Genomic DNA, 21,606 nt, shown 5'->3' with positions numbered 1-21,606 from the left:
GTAGCGCTGTGGTCTAAACCACTGAACCTCTTGGATTTGCCGACTGGAAGGGTGAGCTCCCGTTGCTCTGTTTCTGCTCCTGCCAACCTAGCTGTTTGAAAGCACACCAGTGCAAGTAGATAAATAGGTACCGCTGTAAGGCAAACGGCATTTCCGTGTACCCTGGCACTCATCACGGTGTCCTGTTGCACCAGAATCAGTTTAGTCATGCTGGCCACATGACCCGGAAAGCTGTCTGTGGACAAACGCCGGCTCCCTCAGCCTGAAAGCAAGATGAGCGCCACACCCCATAGCTGTCTTTGAGTGGACTTAACCATCCAGGGGTCCTTTACCTTTACCTACCTTTCTACCTGAGGGGTTCTCACAGTGGCAACCAGATGCCTATGGGAAACCAGCAAGCAGGACCTGAGCACAAGACCACAAGTGCTCACCACTGCCTCCTGTGGGAGCAAGTTCCATAGAACAGTGCGCAGCGTGAAAAAGGTAATTGGCATCTTCCTGGGGACAACACGACTCCAAAATAGCCTATCCTACTCATCACCTGTTGAAGGTGAGGCTCTCAGAGGAGGACCTTATTAAATGATTATAATCATTGAGCAGGTTTAGCTGGACGGTCCTTCAGGCTAGAACCCTTAGATAGGAGGAAGTTTTATCCTTTGGGGAAGTCAACTAGGTGTTGCAGCCAGTGGTGGGTGGAGCCAGAACCCTAAGTGGGAGGAGTTTGAAACAAAGCATGGATCTCCCTCTCACTCCATTAACACAAGTCTGAACTGATTGCTCACAGAGGGCCACATGCAATGGGGCTAAGGGCCAAATGCAGCTGGGAATAAGAACCATTAGACTCAACGGATATACTGTGGTACCTCAGGTTAAGAATTTAAATCGTTCTGGAGGTCCGTTCTTAACCTAAAACTGTTCTTAACCTGAGGTACCTCTTTAGCTAATGGGAACTCCCACTGCCGCCGCACCACCGCTGATCAATTCTGTTCTCATCCTGAAGCAAAGTTCTTAACCCGAGGTACTATTTCTGGGTTGTTGTTGTTGTTTAGTCGTTTAGTCGTGTCCGACTCTTCGTGACCCCATGGACCAGAGCACGCCAGGCACTTCTGTCTTCCACTGCCTCCCGCAGTTTAGTCTGGGTTAGCGGAGTCTTTAACCTAAAGCGTCTGTAACCCGAGGTACCACTGTACATGCAACGGAATTGTGCTTTTATACACCCAGTTCCCAACCCCTGTAAGGCCATATAATTATGAATATGCAGTTTGCTTGATTTCTGGTAGATAAATACTGTAGCAACGTGCAAGGCACCTTACTGCTTTGCCTCAGGTGGTGAAACGGGCCGGGCCAGTGCTACAGTAAGTGGATGCTTCCAGGTTCCAGCTATCTTGCAAGATCTCACCAGAGCCTGGGAGCCACCACTGCCATTTCTCTGGCAGCGAGGTGCGCCCCTCAGATTCTGCCGCCCGAGTCAGCTGCCTCAATCTGCTACATGATAGGCCAGCCCTGTGTAGCCCAAGCAAGTTTCCTGAGACCAGTACTTAAAAGCTGCACAAAATCCCAGGGCCAAGGTAAAAGATAAAGGGGCCCCTGACCATTAGGTCCAGTCGTGGCCGACTCTGGGGTTGCGGCGCTCATCTCGCTTTATTGGCCGAGGGAGCTGGCGTACAGCTTCTGGGTCATGTGGCCAGCATGACTAAGCCGCTTCTGGCGAACCAGAGCAGGGCACGGAAACGCCGTTTACCTTCCCGACAGAGAGGTACCTATTTATCTACTTTTACTTTGAGTGCTTTTGAACTGCTAGGTTGGCAGGAAGGGCCAAGGTACCTGTTCATAAATTTCAGGAGTAAGTGGCAACCTGAGGGTTTGCACTGCACTGCTTCCTTCTCTCTCTCTCCAGGGGTGCCAACTTGAATAAAATATCTTTTTTGCGGGGGGGGGGGGAAACAACCAGGTAAGCCCCACCCAGCATAATCGATCACATGACGTGGCGCGCGCACACTATTTTGAATGGCAATGTCCATCAAATATTTTATTGCTGGGGAGTGGGTTTCTCTCTCTCGCGCGCGCCTGAGCTCGTTTGTCCCGTCTGCACGACGCTACTCAGCAGAGGAAGACAGGACCCCCCCCCCGCCCCCCGAGGCGGGTTGGACGAGGGGAGCCGGAGAGTGTGTGCGCGCGCGCGTGTGTGTGTGGAGAGAGCGGTACGTGGTCAGGGGGCGGCGGCTCTGAGGGGGGATTAGCTTGGCTTTGCGAGGGACCAAGCAGCGCCGGGGTTGCCGCCGCGCGCCCCGCGCGCCTCCCCTCCCCTCCTTCCCACTGGTTGCGCGACCTGCCAATCCGCGCCGTAATCCTGCAGGAATTTCCCTCAGGCTTCAACTAGGAGTCGCGCTCGCACAGCCCTGGGAAAGGAAAGCCGAGCGGAAAAACGGCGAGTTAAGAGCGCGGCTTGCGACGACGACCGCCGAAGCTTCGCTCCCTTCTCCCCGCGGACAACTCCGGCGCCTCGGCCAAACTTTGTGGCGTTGCCCTGCGCGCCTCTCTTGGCCGGACCCGGCGCGAGGGAGAGAAAGAGGGACGGGCTTGAGTCCGACGAAGCGGCGAGGAGGCGAAGGCGAGCGAGCGGCGGCGGCGGCGGCGGCGGCGGCGGCAGTCCGGAGCAGCCCCCCAGCCCAGCCCCTTCCCCTTCTGCTCCCCACAAGCCAGCCAACTCCTCCCTGAAGCGAGCGAGGAGGAGCGGCGTCTGCAGGAGCAGAGACCCGGGAAGAGGGGGAGCCCGCGAGCCCGACGCTTCGGCCGGCGAGGAGGGGGGCGGAGGAGGAGGAGGAGGAGGATTACTCGCAGGACCTGCCTGGGAATCTCTCCTCTCCAGCGCGCGCTCTCCTTTTTTGTGGAGGGGGGGACGGGTCCTTCGAAGCCTCCGCTTGCAACCCCGGGAATAATGTGGAACGTGTGGATACTGCTTGCTTTCGCCTCGGCGGCCTGCGTCTCGGCAGAGACGGTACGTCCCTTCTTCTTCTTCTTCTTCTTGCAAAAAGATTTGTTTTTGAGGAGTGGGCGGGAGGGAGAAGCGGAGCAACCGGGGGACGAATCGATACTGGCAGCTTCCTTTCTCTCCCCCCCCCCCTTCGCTTTCAGTCGCATTCCATGCAGCCGGCCACCCCGCAAGCCTTGCAGCCAACCCCGATGCCCCCTAACTGCTGCATTTTGGTCAACTGGTGCCGATAAACAACACCCCCCCCCTCCCGCTTCGTGCAGGCAGCGAAGCCCCGCTGGCTATTTCAGCGCCTGCAGAAACTTCGCTTCACTTTCCCCGCTGCGCTCGAGGATTCTTTTTCCTGCCCTCCCCGCTCCGCTAGTTAGTGCTGGCAGCCAACAGCACGGAATGTCACGCTGGCCCCATCTGAGATGGGGGGGTGTCTATTTTGGAAAAAGCCCCCCCTCTCGATTCTAGAAGCCCAGGGGTCGGCCCCGATTTGGGGAGGGAAAGGGTGGGGGCGACGGCTCAATCGGGAGGAAGGATGAGACGCCCCCGCTGTTCCCACATCTGCTGCGCAGAAGTTTTGCTGAGGTCATTCGCAAAAGATCAAAACTTTTCGAGCAGAAAAGGGGCACTTTGGTCTTTCGGCTCCTCGGTGGTGATATGGGAGACTGGGGTTGGCGGGTGGGAGGAAAGGAGAGAGGGCAGTCCATTGTATGTCACCAAGCAGTGATTTTCCTGGAATTGGGGCCAGGCTGTTGCATTGAAGGATGTTCGTCCTGAAGAGGCATTTGACAAAACCTTGTGCTGCATTTCCGATGCTCTGTTTGGGTGGTGGTGCCTCCTTTGTTTTTTTAATAAAGTACCAAAAAAATTGTCCGAATATAATGGTTTAAACCGAAGTGAAGATATGGGAAAGCTTTATAAATGCACCATAAAAAGGCATCCCTTTTTTAAAAAAGTGGGTGCATGAGACAGGAGTGTGACTGCTTTTTTAGCACTGTAGAAAAAAAGTTTGTAATTGATTCAGACCTCCGATGCTGCGACTTCAGTTTGTTCACTTTGCCTGGAAGACTCAGGAGAACATGATATGATGGTGATTCAAATTGTGATCATTGTTTTTTTGCGGGGGGGGGGAGGGGTGAGAATCCCAGAGACAATCTTTAAGTTCAGCTTGATGGATTGGAACTGAAATGTGAATTTGGTCAGAAGCTCACTATATGATAGCTTCTCCCTACCCAACAAAAAATAAATAAATTATAAGCAGACTTAAGAGTTACATCCATCCCCAGTAAAGCTTTCTGGTTGGACCTGTGGGATTGATATGTTGCATAGATGGTTAGAATGGAAATGGGGAAATGTTTTCCCTCTTGAGGTTTGTTTTGCAGTTGACTAACAGGCTCTCTTTAAGTTTAGAAACCAGCCAGGGATTCCTCTGGGCTGTAGCTATGGTTCTTACCCAGGGTGCCTGGAAAAGGCTGGTTGTTTCTGTTCTTGCCTTCTGCCTCTGACATATAGTGGAGTTTAATTGTTGACGATAAGACATTTAAGAATCGAATGCCTTTCTGGTCCTTGTGCAATCAAAAACTCTTCTTTCCACCCCCTTGCATGGAAAAGTGAGGAAAAAAATCTTTTACTCTTTGCAAAATAGCTCGAATCCCTACAGGATTCTCTTGCTGAAAGTGCTTGTATCCCTCGAGAACTGGGAGGTTCAGCTGCAGATCTTGAACAATATATGTTGTGGTCTCTTCCCTCATCACTTCAGTATATCTGAAACTCCTCATGTAAAAAGATCTTGTGCTCTTTTCTGGCTGTATTATATCCTCTTCCCCGCTCCTCTCTTTCTGGTGTTCAAGGTTAGAAGTACTTCAGCATACCTTGAATTTATGGAATTTGCAGTTAGCACAGAGTTTCTCTCTGGAGTAGCTTGTTTGCATTTCCTATTCCCCTTATGCATAATACAGGCTTCAAAACTACTGAATAATAATGGTGAAGCCAAGCTGAAATCTGATAATAATATGAGATTTCCCCCTCGCCTAAGGATTTTGATGTGGGTTTAGTATCTTGTTCTCTGCTCATACAGGTCTCTCTCTCTCTCTCTCTCTCTCTCTGTGTGTGTGTGTGTGTGTTTGCTTGCTAGGATACTGTCAATGGGGGGGGGCTGTTTCTGCTTGGCTTAGTATCATTGAGAAGCATTCCAGGCAAACCTGTATCCTTTCAGAAGTTACAGTGAGGATAAAATAAGCACGTCTCTGTGGTTAGAAAGTGTATATAGGAACTAATTGTGGAGATTGCTGATTTCCCCCTCCTTCCTCTTTAAAATGTTTTGGATGTCTTTGAGCTGCTCGACTTTGCTGTCATGCGTTTCCAAAACCAGTAGCCTGATAATGAATATTCACATAAGTTTTCTGGAGTTAAATAGGACTTACAGCCAACTCCAAATTAAATGTGCATGGGATTGCAGCCCTAGGAATACCTCCACCAATACATATGACACAGCCTGGACCAACCACATGATGGAGTGAGTGTGCATAGGATTGCAATTGGACAGCATTCCTACTTTGTGGGTTAGCCCAGTAAACTTGGTGGAATTTACATTAAGGAAACTCACTTAAGAGCCGACTAAATGTGTTTATTACTGCATTGCGCCCGTCTCCTGGCCTGAATGCAATGATCTGATCATCTTAATTGGCGACGTCTTTCAGTGTTTGTTTTCTTCATAAAATGGGCATGGTATTAATTGGTAGTAGTTGCCCCCCCCCCATTTGATCAATGGCAGTACAGTGGTACTTCAGGTTACATATGCTTCAGGTTACATACGCTTCAGGTTACAGACTCCGCTAACCCAGAAATAGTGCTTCAGGTTAAGAACTTGCTTCAGGATGAGAACAGAAATCGTGTTCTGGCGGCGTGACGGCAGCAGGAGGCCCCATTAGCTAAAGTGGTGCTTCAGGTTAAGAACAGTTTCAGGTTAAGAACGGACCTTAACTTAAGTACTTAACCCGAGGTACCACTGTATAAGAACAATTGTTTAAATGTTTGTACATTAGGATTTCTTCACCACACTGTTCATATAAAATCTAAACCTTCATAAAACCTTCATTTTCCAGTTAATGCACCTGCTAATGGTGTCATTATATTGGGTTTCTCTGACAAAAGGTATTCATGAAAGAGCCACTGCAATTGGCAGTACTTTCATATTTTATTTTATTTTTTGCATTAAGTTCTAAGTGGCTGAGCTGGTAGTCGTGCTGCTTTTGTCTGGATGCAGTAAGACTGATAGAGAAGGATGGTGTTGAACCCCATCGTATTGAAAATCCGTGAAGACTATAAAGAAAGGAGGTCCAACCCCACCATTGATAAAGAGGCATAGGCATGCATATATCCACAAAGTGCCTTCATTACATTAATTGGGAAGGATAGCTCAGCAGCACAGCTCAAATCTAATCTTGGACTTACTGAACTGTGAATGTTAAGGAAGAGTTTGCATTGCCCCTGTCAGTCATCTTGGGGAGTCCTTGGCTAGCTGGTTCTACTTTTCTTGATGAACTAAAGGCTGCATGCATTAAGCATATTTACATAGAAGTCTCATTGAGATGAATGATGCTTCTTCAGAGTAAATGGATGTAGAATTGATGGTGCAAGTGAACAACCCACTCTGCATGGTCTTCTTCTACCCAGCACAAGCACTTTACAATTTTCTTTGGAGCTTTTTAGACTGAAAACAGCACCATGTGGATTTTCTGCATAGACTACATCTGAGCTGACTGTACACATGCAGCGTTGATTCAGCGATGCTATAGCTGCAGTGTTAGTTCCTGTTTCCAAATGTGTAAATAGATCATACTGTTTCAGTACCATTTCCAGCTCAGATGTATGCTTTCCAAATCCATCTGATACAATGCAATGTAATGGCTAGAGTGTTAGACTAGACCAGGGAGACGAGGGTGAAAATTCTCAGCTGGCCATGAATCTTGCTGGGTGACCTTGGTTCCATCACAGTCTCTCAGCCTAACCTACCCTCTCAAAGGGTTGTTGGGGTGATAAATGGAGGTGTGAGGGGACGGACCCATGAGCCATGTATGCTGTCTTGAGCTCCTTGCAGCAATGGAAGGATATAAACATGATAACAATTCAACAAGTCATAGAATTGTAGAGTTGGGAGCAATCTTGTACATCTCATACAACCCCCAGCAATGCAGGAAACACAGCAAAGGAATCCCTAGCAGATGGCCACCCAACCTCTGCTTAAAAGTCCCCAATGGAAGTCCGTTCCACTGTTGAACAGCTCTTACCACCAGAAAATTATTCCTAATGTTTAGTCCTTTCTTGTAACTTGAATCCATTGATCCAGGTCCTACCCTCCAGAGCAGGAGAAAACAAGCTTGCTCCATCTTCCATGTGACATCCCTTTATATATTTCTCTCTCTGCCCTTTAATTGTTTCTTTTTGGAGAGGTAAGTTCTCATCAACAGTTTCCTGGAAAGAAAAAAAAAGGTGGTAGAAGTAGAGATGTTTTATTTTATTTTTGCTGTCCCCCCCCAAAAAAAAGACATGAGGAATTATAGACACTGTGGTATGTTAAATGAAGGGGGCACGTTTCACAAGGAAAACTGCATAAGGTTTTCAGTAAACAACAAAGCCATCAATTGTGGCGACCCAGTTGTGGCTCCTGGCATCCTACCCTTAAACTATGTTTGGATGTCTTGAAAACATTCCACGTTGCCACCACAGATCATTTGCTCCAGTTGCACAGTAGTCCCAGTAGGTAATAAGGTGATTTTGTGAGCCATAAATATATAGTGCAGTGATGATGTAGCTGTTCTACTGATGGATGAAGATTCTTAGAACTTATTCTTAGAACTCTCACCTGGGTACCAGAGATCGTTTTATGTCTCCTCTTTATGGTCAGTGCAGCTAGAGTTATGAAGGGCTTAGACTTCCCCCAGATATTCCAGAAGAAGGGCAATAAACAAACATGGAATTACTATTCAGCAGATGTTCTTACCTGCAGGACCTTCTTTTTATCTAGTTCTAATAGAGGTTCAGAAGGGGACGACAGAGGATGAGATGGTTGGACAGTGTTCTCGAAGCTACCAGCATGAGTTTGACCAAACTGCGGGAGGCAGTGGAAGACAGGAGTGCCTGGCATGCTCTGGTCCATGGGGTCACGAAGAGTCGGACACGACTAAATGACTAAACAACAACAACAACAACAATAGAGGTTCATGGGACGTGAGTGGCACTGTGGGTTAAACTACAGAGCCTAGGACTTGCCAATCAGAAGGTTGGCGATTTGAATCCCCACGATGGGGTGAGCTCCCGTTGCTCAGTTCCTGCTCCTGCCAACTTAGCAGTTTGAAAGCACATCAAAGTGCAAGTAGATAAATAGGTACCACTCCGGCGGGAAGGTAAACGGTGTTTCCGTACGCTGCTCTGGTTTGCCAGAAGCGACTTAGTCATGCTGGCCACATGACCCAGAAGCTGTACACTGGCTCCCTTGGCCAATAAAGCGAGATGAGCGCCGCAACCCCAGAGTCAGTCACGACTGGACCTAATGGTCAGGGGTCCCTTTACCTTACTTTTAATAGAGGTTCAGTGCAGATCAGCAAGATGTGCAAGATTCAGGCTGAAGACAATTGCATCATAGATTCTGACCAAACTAAGCCTCCTGATGTATATTTTGCACTAGGAGGCTTAGTTTGGTCAGAATCAAGTATGCACTTTCAGAGTTAACGCTGAATACAGTACTTCTGACAAGTGAGCCACCGCTAGCGGGCTTTGAAAATTTGTGTCCCAGGCCTTTTAGACGAGGGACGCATTGGTTTCAAAATGTGATTTTGATTTTTCCAGCTCTCCTACAGTAAAATGGGATGAAGGAATGGACTGGAGTAGGCTAGAAGATGGTATGACTAGCCGCAACCCTGAATAGGAGCACTCTATGCAGCAAAATTTTGTTGCAAGTCCCACTTGAACCAAATGGAGATGCCCTAGCTGTAGATTTCCTTTAACCAATAGGGGTTTGGACTAGGTAGGCAAATAGACCCATCCAACTCTGACTCCTTTTCCGAGCTAGGAGGAGAAGCCTTGTTGGTCTTTAGAAACAGTGATGTCACCTAGTCGTCTGTAAAAATTATCTTGGATTGTATATGTAATGTGAGCACTAGCAACAAAGCACGGAGAAAGACTAGTATTTATGGGGTTCCATGGTGGTGTATCAGTTGCCTTGAATGTGGTATAATGAAGAATATAAACATTTTAAATAAGCAAAGTAAATAGTGTCTCGTTAATAGCATTTCTTGCACTTTCTCCCTTTTTTTCTGTGAGAGTTTGCAAAGAAGAACAGCCACCACGCTATGCTTATTTTATTTAAGGTTAACTTCATTGCAGCACATCTATAATGAGTTATTAATTAAATTATTATATTCAAACGGCTATTTAATTACCCTGGAAAATGAGTTAACTTTTTCTGGTCACCAGTTCAAATGTTTTCCTTATGGCGAATAATTATGTTGTTGTGATCCGGAGACTGAATAAAAGAGCACTTGTGTAGCTGCTGAAAAGCACTCTGTCGTCTTATTAGATGTGACTGTTTCTTTTAAACAGGGTTGTGTTGTTCTTTGAAGATGGAGAGGTTGTTTTAAGTCCCCTGTAAGGCACTGCTTGCATGGAAGTCATAAAGAACCCCCTTTTTAAATGTTTGCGTCTCATCTTCAGCCGCAGCAAATAATGAGTGAGCAATTTGGGTTTGGTTCAAGACACATTGCTAAAGTGGTATAACATGGTTTCCTGTTGTAGCTAGTATGGGAGAATTACTTCAGGCTGTTCTGCAAACAAAACCTTGCCTAGTTATGTCCTTAGTTCACAAGGCAAGCGAGGAGTTTGTGTCTGTAGCGCTGGTAATTTATTCCTAGACCTACATTGCACAACATAGTCTTCCTTGTTCACAGTGAAACACATTTTGCACCCCTTTTGAGCAAAGAGAGATTAATCCTTGATGATGTAATGATAGTTACGGTTGCTTTCTGAATTCTATATTCCTGAGGAACAATAACATAATACAGCAATACTCAAAATGACACAGGTTCTCCGAAGCAACCCTGGGGAGAATGACTGTGCAGAGAGTTAAACCTTAAGGGATCTGCTTCCAACAAGCAGTGTGAATTATTTTTGTCTGGTTCTGAGTTTGCTTGGGGTGAAATAAGATGATGAGCAATATATGCATAATATTGCACAAGCAATCTGTAAAGAACAAATTGCACATCAAATAAATAAAATAAAAATATGGTTTTCTTAAAACACTTGTAAGCCCATTAACCCAATTGTTTCCAACCAAAAGCGAGTTAATTTTGGATGGCATTATTAACATTGTGTTCGACTTCCTTGTTGAACACAAATACACAACACTGCATTCTTTTCTTCCTTCCTGCTCAAAACAATTCTGTGGTGTCTTGGAAGATCTGTAATACTGAAGGTGGCTATAAAATGAAAGATTTATTAACATGTGCACAGTAGGATGGTTAATATCTTTTCATTTATATCAGGGATAGGGAAACTTGTTCTGAGGGCCGCATAATGTTTTGGGGGCCGCATGGCAGTGGTGGGTGGGGCCAGAGGCGAAAGTGGGTGGAGCAACCAAACAAGCGTCATTATCAGAGTTCAGGGACACATCCCAACCAGGCAGAAACTATCAAGGTGTGTGAGAAGCAACACTGGTGAGGGGTGTCACCTGGAAATAGTCCCAAGGGCCATATTTCGAGACCCAGAAGGGCAGCATTTGAACCCTGGAGCTGTGTTCCCCTCGATTTACATGAACCTTCACCATTGCATCCCTATGGCAGATACTCAACATTATGTTGCAAAATAAACAGTAGTGTTTAATGATCTAACTGACTTGTATTCACAAATTCTCATCGGTATGCTTTCTCCTCACACCATCTCACAAACATGTAGGTGCCTAGTTGTCACTGGCACCTTAAAAAACAACAATTGGTCCTGGCACTTGGGTTGCTGAAAAGGACAGGAAGCATGTTCTTCATCCTGGGTATGTTGCAGTCTGTGTGTGGGCTTGGCTACCTCTTCCGACGAAGCATGATATTCAGTCATGTAATTCTCTGGAGAGCTTTTTTTAAAAAAAAGAAAAAGAAAAAAGAGCCACATGGGTGGCCATATTGGAGAAGGGAAGGTGCTCTTTCTATCAGCTGTTTGGCTCAAAATCCTTCCTTTCCCACCCCACCCACAGCAGGTTAAAGTACACGGTCCGCAGTATGTATGTAGTTGAGCCCTTCCTTTCACAGTTCTTAATCTCAGCACTGGAGGTAAGGCATCCAGATTGGAGGCAATGATATCAGAGTACAGTGGTACCTCGGTTTAAGAACAGCTTAGTTCAGGCTTCCTCATCCTCGGCCCTCCAGATTTTTTTTGGCCTACAACTTCCATGATCCCTAGCTAGCAGGACCAGTGGTCAGGGATGATGGGAACTGTAGTCTGAAAACATCTGGAGGGCCGAGGTTGAGGAAGCCTGGCTTAGTTTATGAACAACTTGGATTAAGAACACTGCAAACCGGGAAGTAGGTGTTTTGGTTTGTGAACTTTGCCTTGGAATAAGGACATGCTTCGCTTCCTGTTGAGTGTGTTCCATTTGTAACTTGAGTTGCTATGGGAAAGCACGCCTTGGTTTAAGAACGGACTTCTGGAACGGATTAAGTTCGCAAACCAAGGTACCACTGTAGTTTGCAGTGCTAGGACTTCACGGTGTTGAGTGTGTGGGCCAGAGGGGTGGGACGAACGAGGAAGCTATTAGCCATCCCTTCCAACTGGTGGATCCTGCTCTCCACCTTCCTAAGTTCTGCAGAATCGGAATCAATAATAATATTCTATCTTTACCTGTAATGACTCTTTTTTAATTTCGGTATTCACCATGAAAAGATTGTGTGTCTCACTCTCTGTGTTAATAAGATTCAAAGGCATAATTTCTGAATGGATCTGACATTTAGGGCCATGATGTCCCTGCTGCTATTTGAACCTTTGCTTCCTGAGGCAAACTTTACACAGTACGTTTCTCATACACATATTTTTTGTAAAACGCTTAGAGGTTTTTTCTACAATCAAGCAGTATATAAATTTTAGGAAATAAATAGGTTTTGGTCATCTCCAGGTATGTGCTCTTCTGATCAGATGTAGGTAGAGTTTATACAAACATAAAAGCAAGAGCTACTCTACTCTGCTGTTGAACACTGTGTTGACTATTTCATTGGGCTCTACACAGTGAAATTAATATTTCCTTCTATCAGCTCAGCCACCATCCATGTATATGCATAGTTAGGTATTTCAGTCCCAATGTACCGTATTTTACATTTACATTGAACAGCATTTGCCAATTAGTGTCAATTCTTCTGGAGCTCTTTGCAAACCCTTGCATTTTTATTACCCTGAATAAATTGCTTTCCTATACTAACGTTAATAAGTTACCTTATTGCTCATCCTTAACTTTGGATAATTTACATATCTTTTAGAGATAGCAGCGGGGAGAAATTCAGTTTGTTTTGCCCAAATTCACATTTCCCACAACAGTACACAAATTGAAATGCATATTAGGGAAACGCGTACATAAAGTATTGGTGAAAATAATACACAAAATGCTTTGTATCGGGTGAAATTGCATTCAAAAATTTGTATGCTAGGAGAAATGCACAGAGTTTAACAAGAATTGTTTTCTTAAAAAAGCAAATGTGACACAGAAATGTGATGAACTGAGAGAAACCAGATTAGACAGATTATCAATCCTTTTGGGGATATCCCACTGTTTACATTCTTCCCCTAAAATGTGAGAGTTATCCATTTATTCCTACTCTCCACTTCCTGTTCTTTAACCACTTACATAGGGCATGCCACACAACTGGTAAGTTTGCCTAGGAGCCTTTGGTGAGACTTTATCAAAAGTCCAAGAACACAACACTTAACGGATCAGCTTTATCCACATGCTTGTTGTTGTTGTTGATGATGATAATAATAATAATAATAATAATATTTTTATCTATATGCATTTACACACACACACTTTACCCTCCACTATGCATTTCTGTACACATTATTTGGCTGGAACACTGCATTACAAAACCCAGAGAAGTGAGGATTTTGAAATATGGCAGCTCTTCAGATCGTGTATTGTTTCCGAAAGTGTGAATTGGTTAGATTTGCCTCTAAATGCAAACTGAATCTTAATTTCTCCCCCACCCCAGTGTGCACACATCACAACTTATTTCTTTGGCTACAGCAGAACACTTATTTCCATCCTATTTTCAGCTGGGGTGGGGACCCTGAAGGTGGCAGGGAAGGCCTGCGGGTACCATGTTGGCAACTCCTACTCCATGGTATGCTTATTAGGTTTCTTATTTGGACGTAAAAGTGGAACGGAGCTGTTTTAAAAACAAAATGTAGCACTGGGTGTTCAACAATTTTGGAGAGAAGCACATTCATGGGCTTCAGGTCTCTTGCTGTGTATCCTGGACTAGGCTTTGGAAACATTTTGTTACCAAGTCCTGATGACAGAACGATGGCTGTGACGGAAACATCTTAATGTCTGTGACAGCATTTTTATCCTGCGTGCTCTTTAAACACTTCTGCGTTGTGCCGCGTTTGAATTCGTGGAGAGAGAATGGAATCACCACCCCGAGGCAGAAAGTTTGAAGTAACATTGCTGCTGCTTTTATTAGCTCAATGAAAATTTCATATGTATCCCCCTGCACTCAAATACTGTACACAGCTTCCAGTCTTTGATGGCTTTGTTTATAATTTCTCCAGCGTAGACTCTTTGATTATTTCTTAGCTGTGAGGCTTGGCATTTCAACTGTAATGTGCCGCTTTAGAGAAAGGAATCGCGCGAAACATGCTGGAGACTGAATGTCTGTGGAGCCCTTATTTGGCCGAGCATATTACGTTTGCTGAGCTTGGCATTAGCTTTATGTTTACACTCTGGCTTTCATTTCAGGCAGCCTGTGAATCCACAATCCAGTGAAGCTGAGGGATGGGGATTTGAACTGATTGACAATCTGGTCCTGCTCATGTTTCCTTTCGGTGCCCAAGCCCAAAAGTAGTGGGCCCTTCTCTGTTGTGGCACCTTGGTGGTGGAACTCTCATTGCTCCCTAGATGGGATTGATGTCAGGAGTTTTGCCCATTATGGCATAAGTGTCACGGAATCACAAAATATTATTATATTTCCCAATTCTGAAAATGTGGCCAACCAGGTTCAGGATTCCTTAAGGCACTTTAACACTCTTCTGTGAAAGGGGGTACAGTTTAGGGGTAGCCAATTTAGCAGCCTCCATCAGCCCCAGTCAACATGACCAGTGGTCATGGATGATGGAAGCTGTAGTCTTAACAATATTTGGTCACAGGTCCTCTCAACCCTTCTGTTACGTTCTTACCTGGATTACAGTGCAAACATCTTGTTCCTTGTCACAAAATATTCCACAACACAAATCCTTCCCTCAGTGGTAGTCCAGGTCTAGAAAAAGTGTCCTTGTCTACTGAGTCCTTGTCCAGGACAACTTGACAATCTTCAAATTGAGGAAAGTGTAGGTGAAGCACGAATTTCATCTGGCTTTTGAAAACTTGGTTACGTTTTTGTTGTTGTCCGCTGGTTTTGTGTGTTGGTTTCTTTAGAGACTTTGATTGGGTCAGTAGGCCCAAATGTCTTTATCTAATCCATGGCAGTGAGTTATACAGTGATACCTCCAGTTGGTGACGGGATCCATTCCAGAGCTCTGGCTGGATCCAGAGGTTTCCGCAACCAGAGGGACTGCTTCTATGCATGCGCGCAGTACGGTAGAGCGCTTCTGCGCATGTGCGCGTGGTGAAACACTTCCAGGTTTGCCGTTTTCGCAACCCAAAGTTTACGTTACCTGAGGGTAACATAAGCCGAGGTGCTACTTTATTCAGATTTGTTTTGTCCCAAGGGAGGCTTGGAACGGCAGGGATGAATTGTAGTCACTTGCTTGCTTCTAGTTAGCAATACCTTTTAAAGAGCTAAACTATACTTGGACTATTTAAGTCATACATCTAAATTGAAAGGCAACATTCTCAAGCAAATGCTTGTTTTGAGAGAGTTTAGGCCACAATGCACAAGTGAGTGCTTAAGGATATTGAAACCTGTTACAGCATAAGGCCTTCTCTTTTGGATTTGGGCTGCTTTGCACAATGCATTTTTGCTCAACAAGTGCACTTTTTATAGGCGGGAAATAGTGTTGCGGAGCAGAAAATTCAGCACAATTGAAACTCTGGTGCTTTTTCCGCAGCAGGAGCAGCAAAACCATATGCTGGAGTAGTATTTGCCAGTGTTGTAAGCTTGTGAAGTAGGGGGACAAATTTGGTTTGGTGCATGATTGCTTGGGTAGGGTAGACTCAGACAGTGACAGGCCCATGATCACCCAGTGAATTGCATGGCTGTTGACAGATGTGAATCCAGGCCTCCAAAAGGCTCACGATTCTGTGACTGCTGAAGTGGTTGGGGGCACTGCTTTACCTGACCTCCCATCACTGCAGAGGTGAGATCAGCATGATACAAAAGCAACAGTAGAGTAGCCTGGCGTTCCTGCTGGTGTGTTTGCACCACGCAAACTTCTCTGCTGCTTTGCCCTCTGGGTATGCTACGGTGTTGGCAGGGGGTCAGTTAAGTAGCCCTACCAACTGTGCAGTTGTCAGGATGTCCTAATATAATGCTGCTTTTTCAATATTGCAGACTGTGCTATGTACTATAGGTGGTGTTGCATGGAGATTATTTCACCTGTTCAAGCATTTCTGCTTGACTGATGGAATGATTTTGCTTTCGTTGGAGAACAATGCATCCCTTATAAGTGGGGAAGGAATGAAAATAGTGGGCATATCCAAAATGGGATGTTCTTATTTGGCTTATTGTAATAGATTTGAGAACATGGACCGTGTATGACTGGTGCAATTATTGTGAAACTTAAGTTATAGGGTTTTTTTCCACTGTATCATTAAAATATCAATTTTAAAGTGCTTGCTTTGCCAGAATCTTCTTTGAGGGAAAAATAATAATCAGAAAAGTCATGAACAAATACCACAATGATCTGATGCAGGGGCGGGCTAAAATTAGATCAGGATGTGCTGGTCCCGGTAAATCTCTGGGTTATTTGCAGTAGGTTAGCAAGGGTTTCTGAGCCCAAAACATTTTAATAAACCAGCATACATGGCTTTTCCACCTAAACCAAGCTGCTAAAATGAAGAAAGGTAACCAGCAGTGAACTTTGAAGCGAAGGAACAGTGAGTTCAGTTCAGTTCTGTACTGCAAAGAAATTCCTGGACTCAGAATGTGTTCAGAGACACCCTGTTCAATTCTAATTGGTTGTCATTTGCACCTGACTCTGGTTGATAGATCAAAGAAGCCCTGACAAGCCCAAAGACTGCCCATGCCTAATCTAAAGAATACAAAGCTGGACTCATTTAAAAGCATATTCTATACCTTTCCTGGGCAAGCCTTCATGGAATGGATGGAAGTTTGCAAAAACAATGCAGAACTCCCATTCATTTTTCTGGGCCTTGCTTTTGAGGTGTGCCTGGAGGCAGTGTTAGAAGCTCAGATATCTAAGCTAGGGGCCAAATGGCTCCTTAAACCAAGGTTTCAGTCACCAAAATGGCACTCCCCCTATTGGTGACCCCAGGGGAGTTCCTAGTTGATGTGCATCAGCAGGACTCCCTCTACTGGTGGTTAACCCTTCCCGGACTTCAAGCGGACGGGCTGAAGTCGGATATAGTCGGTTAGGACCAATGCCTACGCCAGTACCGCTCATCACCTGTAACCAATAAAGTTGTGGCCTTTTTTAACCCATTAACCTTAATAATTGAGTTATGCGTCATTATTTCCACCATGGGGGGGGGGGGGGACTTGCCACACAACTTGAAGAAAAGTGACTAGATCTAGGGACAGTCCATATATCTATTGGCCCTATTCCTACCTCTTTTTCTTAATGGTGGCATGGACCATTCGTAAAATTAAGAATATTATTCAGGGCAGTGGGGGGCGGTAAGTGTAGACAAGCTACAACAGTTAACTATAGCGTTGTTTGCTGCTCCTGCTCAGTCTGCACAGAAAAAGCATTTTGGTTCTTGAATTTCATTCTGATTATGCAGATAAAATATAACTGATAGAATTCTACAGGATGGGGTATTAGTGTGTGAAAACAGTCCAGATCCCCAGACATCACCTCTAGATGGTGGAGATGTCAGGTGCTATCCTGGCCCCCAAGCATCTTCACTTGGTAGCAAGTGGCCGATAGCCAGGTGCAAAATGCGCTTGGCTCCTGGCTAATTTCAAACACTGCCTGACGGGTTATGCCCAATTAGTACGAAAACATTTTTCTGTTTGTATTTTTTGAGAGAAAGAAAGAAAGAAAGAATTAGCACTTAAATGAAAGAATGCTTACCATCAGCTGTGTTCACATGGCAGTTTATTCAGTTTTTATGGCTTTCCCCTAACAATTCATGTTGTGCAAGGCTAGTGCTCATTTCTGTGTTCGCTTCCTTGCTTCACATTTGTAAGAAATCAATATTTTATTGTGGTGGCACTTAACACTGTGGAACTCCCTGCTTGTTTACATAAGGAAGCTGTGTTTGCTGTACTCTTGTGTGTGTGTGTGTGTGTGTGTGTGTGTATGTGTGTCTGCTTACAACATTTTTGCTTAGGCAAGCCCATACAGACATGTAGAATGATGACAAGTGTTTTAACCTGGTTTTTAGCTTATAGTTGATTTTAATTATTATTTTTTAAATGATTTCAGTAGGGGTTTTTTTTTTAAAAAAAACTTTTTAAAAAACTGATATTGTTTTTCTTGTAAATCGCTTCAAGGTTTCGTTACAATCAAGTAGTGTATAAATCTTGCAAAATAAATAAACAGGGTGGAAGCAACATCAAACTTCCAGCCTCTTACTTTGAGGGATGGAGAGGTTCTGCATACCATTTAAGAAGCAAGCCACAACCTCTTGTTCTGGTGATAATTAGTACTATATGAATTTACCTCTTAATGCTGTTGCTTCTAATCCAATGAAAGGCATTTGATCTGCATTCTGGGCACAGCCTTCCAATGGAGCCATTCAGGGAAGTCCTGACCTACTTTCTCTGAGGAAAGTGGGCAAGCCGGCCTTGCCCTTCTAATTTGTTGGGAAAGGTTTTGAGGTAAATTCTTCCCGGCTTAAACGCTCACGCACAGAAAAACTTTGCTGTAGAGCATCATTCACAGGCGGCAGCCCCTTGCTAGGCTAAGTGTTAAATATAGCATGAAGCTTAACAGAACTTACCTGCAATTAAGTAGTGGCAGTCTCTCATTTGGCGCTCCGCAGTTGTCAATTAGCCTTTATTACGAGAGATTTGTTTGCTAGAGGCTTTTGTGAATGGAGGCTGTGCCCTAACTGTGGTTCTTGCTCACAACCTGATTTATTTTTTTTAAGGATGTAAATTTGTGTGTGCCATTGCAGGGATGCTTATTTTAAAGTTGCACTCTTTCTTACTTTTTCTTTTTCAAAAAAAGAGCCCCCCCCCATCCCTGCAAGACAGTGACTAGATTCTAAATTCCTCTCCCCTGTATTAGTAAAGTGGATGTCCCTCATTCAGATCATAGAATCATGGAGTTGTAAGGGAACCGCCGCCTGCAATGCAGGAATCTCAGCTAAAGCATCCATGACAGATGGCCAGCTTCTGCCATTCAACCAGATGTGCTGGTCTAAGTAGGCAGAAGAAGAGAGAGGGAATGGGTTCCATGTGGTGGTTGGATCTAGGGGCAGTGGTGCCTGGTTCATCAAGGTAAATGGGGTACTGCTTCACCACCAACCCCATTCTGCCTCCAGCCAGTCCCCACCCATCTACCTTCCTCCTTACATCCAGGCCAGGGACTATCACTGGCTATTAGCTTTCTTCTGCTAATAGTCTCAGTGCTGCCCCATGTAGAACTTAGCAGGGAGGATGTAGAAGTAGAGTTGGTTGACTCCAATTGTTGTTGCTCCGCCTATCAATGGCTCTGGCTCCACCTCCTTTTGGCATCCCTGTCTTCTGCCCCACTAGTCTCAGTAGACGCTGGTCATCATTGCCTGGGGGCACTGTAAATTTTGGAAAGGAAAAAACCTTGCATCGCTTAAAAAAAATCCAAGAATAGAAGACATTGTGGAATTGTAGGCTTTGGAGAATGAGCTGCAGCAGTTGAGGGCAGAACACTTCACAGATAAGGATGGGTACACACACTAAGTGGAACGGGAGTGAAATGAGCTACATGTCTCACTACATGTCAGAGAAGGATAAGCTTGTATTGCTCCTCAGACAAAACCCTGCCTCTTTTTGTCTTGTCCTTCAGTCCTGGCTTGTCCTTCGGTTTTGACTTCTGGCTTGTCCCATGGCTTCTGATTCCCAGCTCCTGGTTCAGTTCAACCTGCTGCCCATGGCCCAGCTCTGGAAGGCAATGACTCTTCAAGTCAAGGATGGGGAGCTTGTGGCCCTCCAGATCTTAACTCCAGACCTCAACTCCCATCAGCTCCAGTTAGCATGGGCAGTGGTGATTGGGATGATGAGTATTATAGTTGAACAATATATGAAGGGCCACAGATTCTCTATCCATGCTACCTGAGATGCCATGGATTGGACCTGGGACCTCATCTCTCTTATACAACCTGCTACAGTGTATGTTTAAGCCCTCTGAGCACTGAGATGTGTCACCTACATATGGTTTAGATATGCAGCTTTCATTTTCAAGTTTGGATAAGCTGCATATTAGCTAGCATGGGATTGAAGTGGAAAACATATGCTTCTACTTGTTTAAATATTGGTATGGATTTTGGGCAACTTGAGTCTGCTGATGAGTAATAGCAATAAAGAGTACTTAAATAACAAGATTAAAGTCATCATCTGGAAGCCGTATGCAGCAGATGACCACAAACCTTTTGAACTCAACTGGTAATCATCATCATCATCATCATCATCATCATCACCACATTGTTATTCACATTCTTGAGTGTGACTCAGCCATACATTTCTCTGTGTTACTGATTGGGCATACAGTGGTGCCTCGCAAGACAAAAAGAATCCGTTCCGCGAGTCTCTTCGTCTTGCAGTTTTTTCGTCTTGCGAAGCAACCCTATTAGCGGCTTAGCGGATTAGCGCTATTAGCGGCTTAGCGGCTAAGCGGCTATTAGCGGCTTAGCGGCTTAGAAAAAGGGGGGGGGAGCGAAAAAAATCACAAGACTCACAAGACGTTTTCGTCTTGCGAAGCAAGCCCATAGAGAAATTTGTCTTGCGAAGCGCCTCGAAAAACGGAAAACCCTTTCGTCTAGCGGGTTTTTCATCTTGCAAGGCATTCGTCTTGCGGGGTACCACTGTATTCATATTGTATTTATGTGGATTTGTATTGTCCACTACTCAGATATTTTTAGGATTGAGTTGTACATAAGTTTCTAAGTAAATTAATAAATATGGTGGACTCAAGCTGTATAGGGATTTATAAGTTAAAACAAGTGTTTTGATTTGTGATGCTTAGTCATGCAGAATAGATTGCTGCTTCCATGTCTCCAACTGAAAAGCAAATTGCATCATTCTAGACCAGGTGGAAATTCCAGAAGTCTTCAAAAGCAGTTCTACATTGAGTATAGGTGGGCAGTGCACTCAAAGTTACAAAGGCACCCGTTGATTTCAGCTGTTTTGTTCATAGAATCATAGAGTTGGAAGAGACCACAAGGGCCATCGAGTCCAACCCCCTGCCAAGCAGTTAGTTAACCTCTCTCCTTAAAACAAAAGGACTTGCCAAGTGGTCAAATTTTCCTGCATCTTTCCCATGTCTTTATTAAGGAACAACAAATACCCTAATCTATCCAAGCATTCTATTCAAAATGCTGGCGTATAAGCTGGGTATAAGAGTAAGGTGGCAATATTGAGAAATCAAAAGTTGTGCATTCATCCTGAGGGCCAGATTAGAAGGGAGCTCTGTTGGGACCAAACTACATGTTTCACATTACTGAAATGTGGGTTCCTGTTTGCCTGCTGCAGTGGCCCTGGGATTCCAGTTAGGAAAGTGGTATGGCAGAGAAGAAGTTCATTATGAACAAAGCACTTTCATTCACAAATGCAATGAAAATAAATGTCGGTTCCACCTGCTTGCTTTATCCGCTTGTCAGATGTTTGACTTTTTAATATCTCAGTCAAGGTACATTGGGTGGTCCTGATAGCACTGTGGTATCTGCCATTCAACACTGAAAGATATAAAAGAATGCTGTGTGTGTGTGTGTGTGTGTGTGTGGCGCACGCAATGTGCAGTAGAACAAACCACCCAAATCCTGGCTTCTGCTGAGTCAGTTGCACACCAGTCACAGGCACGTAATGTGTCTGGAACATACGGTCCAACCAACTCGGGCCTCCTGCCAAGCTGTCTCGCTAGGCAAGGGAGAAGAGAGTCTCCGTGGCACAACTCTTGACGGATTATCTCCAGATCAGCAGCTGCTGTCTGAGAGCTTGCTTATGCACACCCTGCATCATGAACAACTTATTAACCCTCTGGACCCACTGAAGGCATTGACACTTACCTATAAATAGTCTTCCTTGCTTTCCCCCCTTGCCTTTCAGTAGACGAATTAG

General features: G+C 44.9%; 1 protein-coding gene across 2 annotated transcripts in view; it reads left to right on the top strand.

Moving 5' to 3' along the window:
- Positions 1-2,616: 2,616 nt before the first annotated feature.
- The window catches only part of SDC2 (syndecan 2), a 63,306-nt gene continuing 44,316 nt past the window's right edge, over positions 2,617-21,606 (top strand). Inside the window, exon 1 of one of the 2 annotated variants that reach the window (XM_081874818.1) lies at positions 2,617-2,998. In XM_081874818.1, the coding sequence (XP_081730944.1) occupies positions 2,939-2,998 (60 nt within the window). In that variant the 5' untranslated portion in view covers positions 2,617-2,938. The remainder of the gene's footprint in view (positions 2,999-21,606) is intronic. The other variant, XM_081874817.1, reaches the window with a different exon arrangement.

Source organism: Podarcis erhardii, assembly GCF_964252035.2.
Source record: "Podarcis erhardii genome assembly, chromosome: 8".
Taxonomy (NCBI): domain Eukaryota; kingdom Metazoa; phylum Chordata; class Lepidosauria; order Squamata; family Lacertidae; genus Podarcis; species Podarcis erhardii.
The sequence above is the reverse complement of the archived record's forward strand: the minus strand, read 5'-3'. Positions and strand labels throughout refer to the sequence as shown.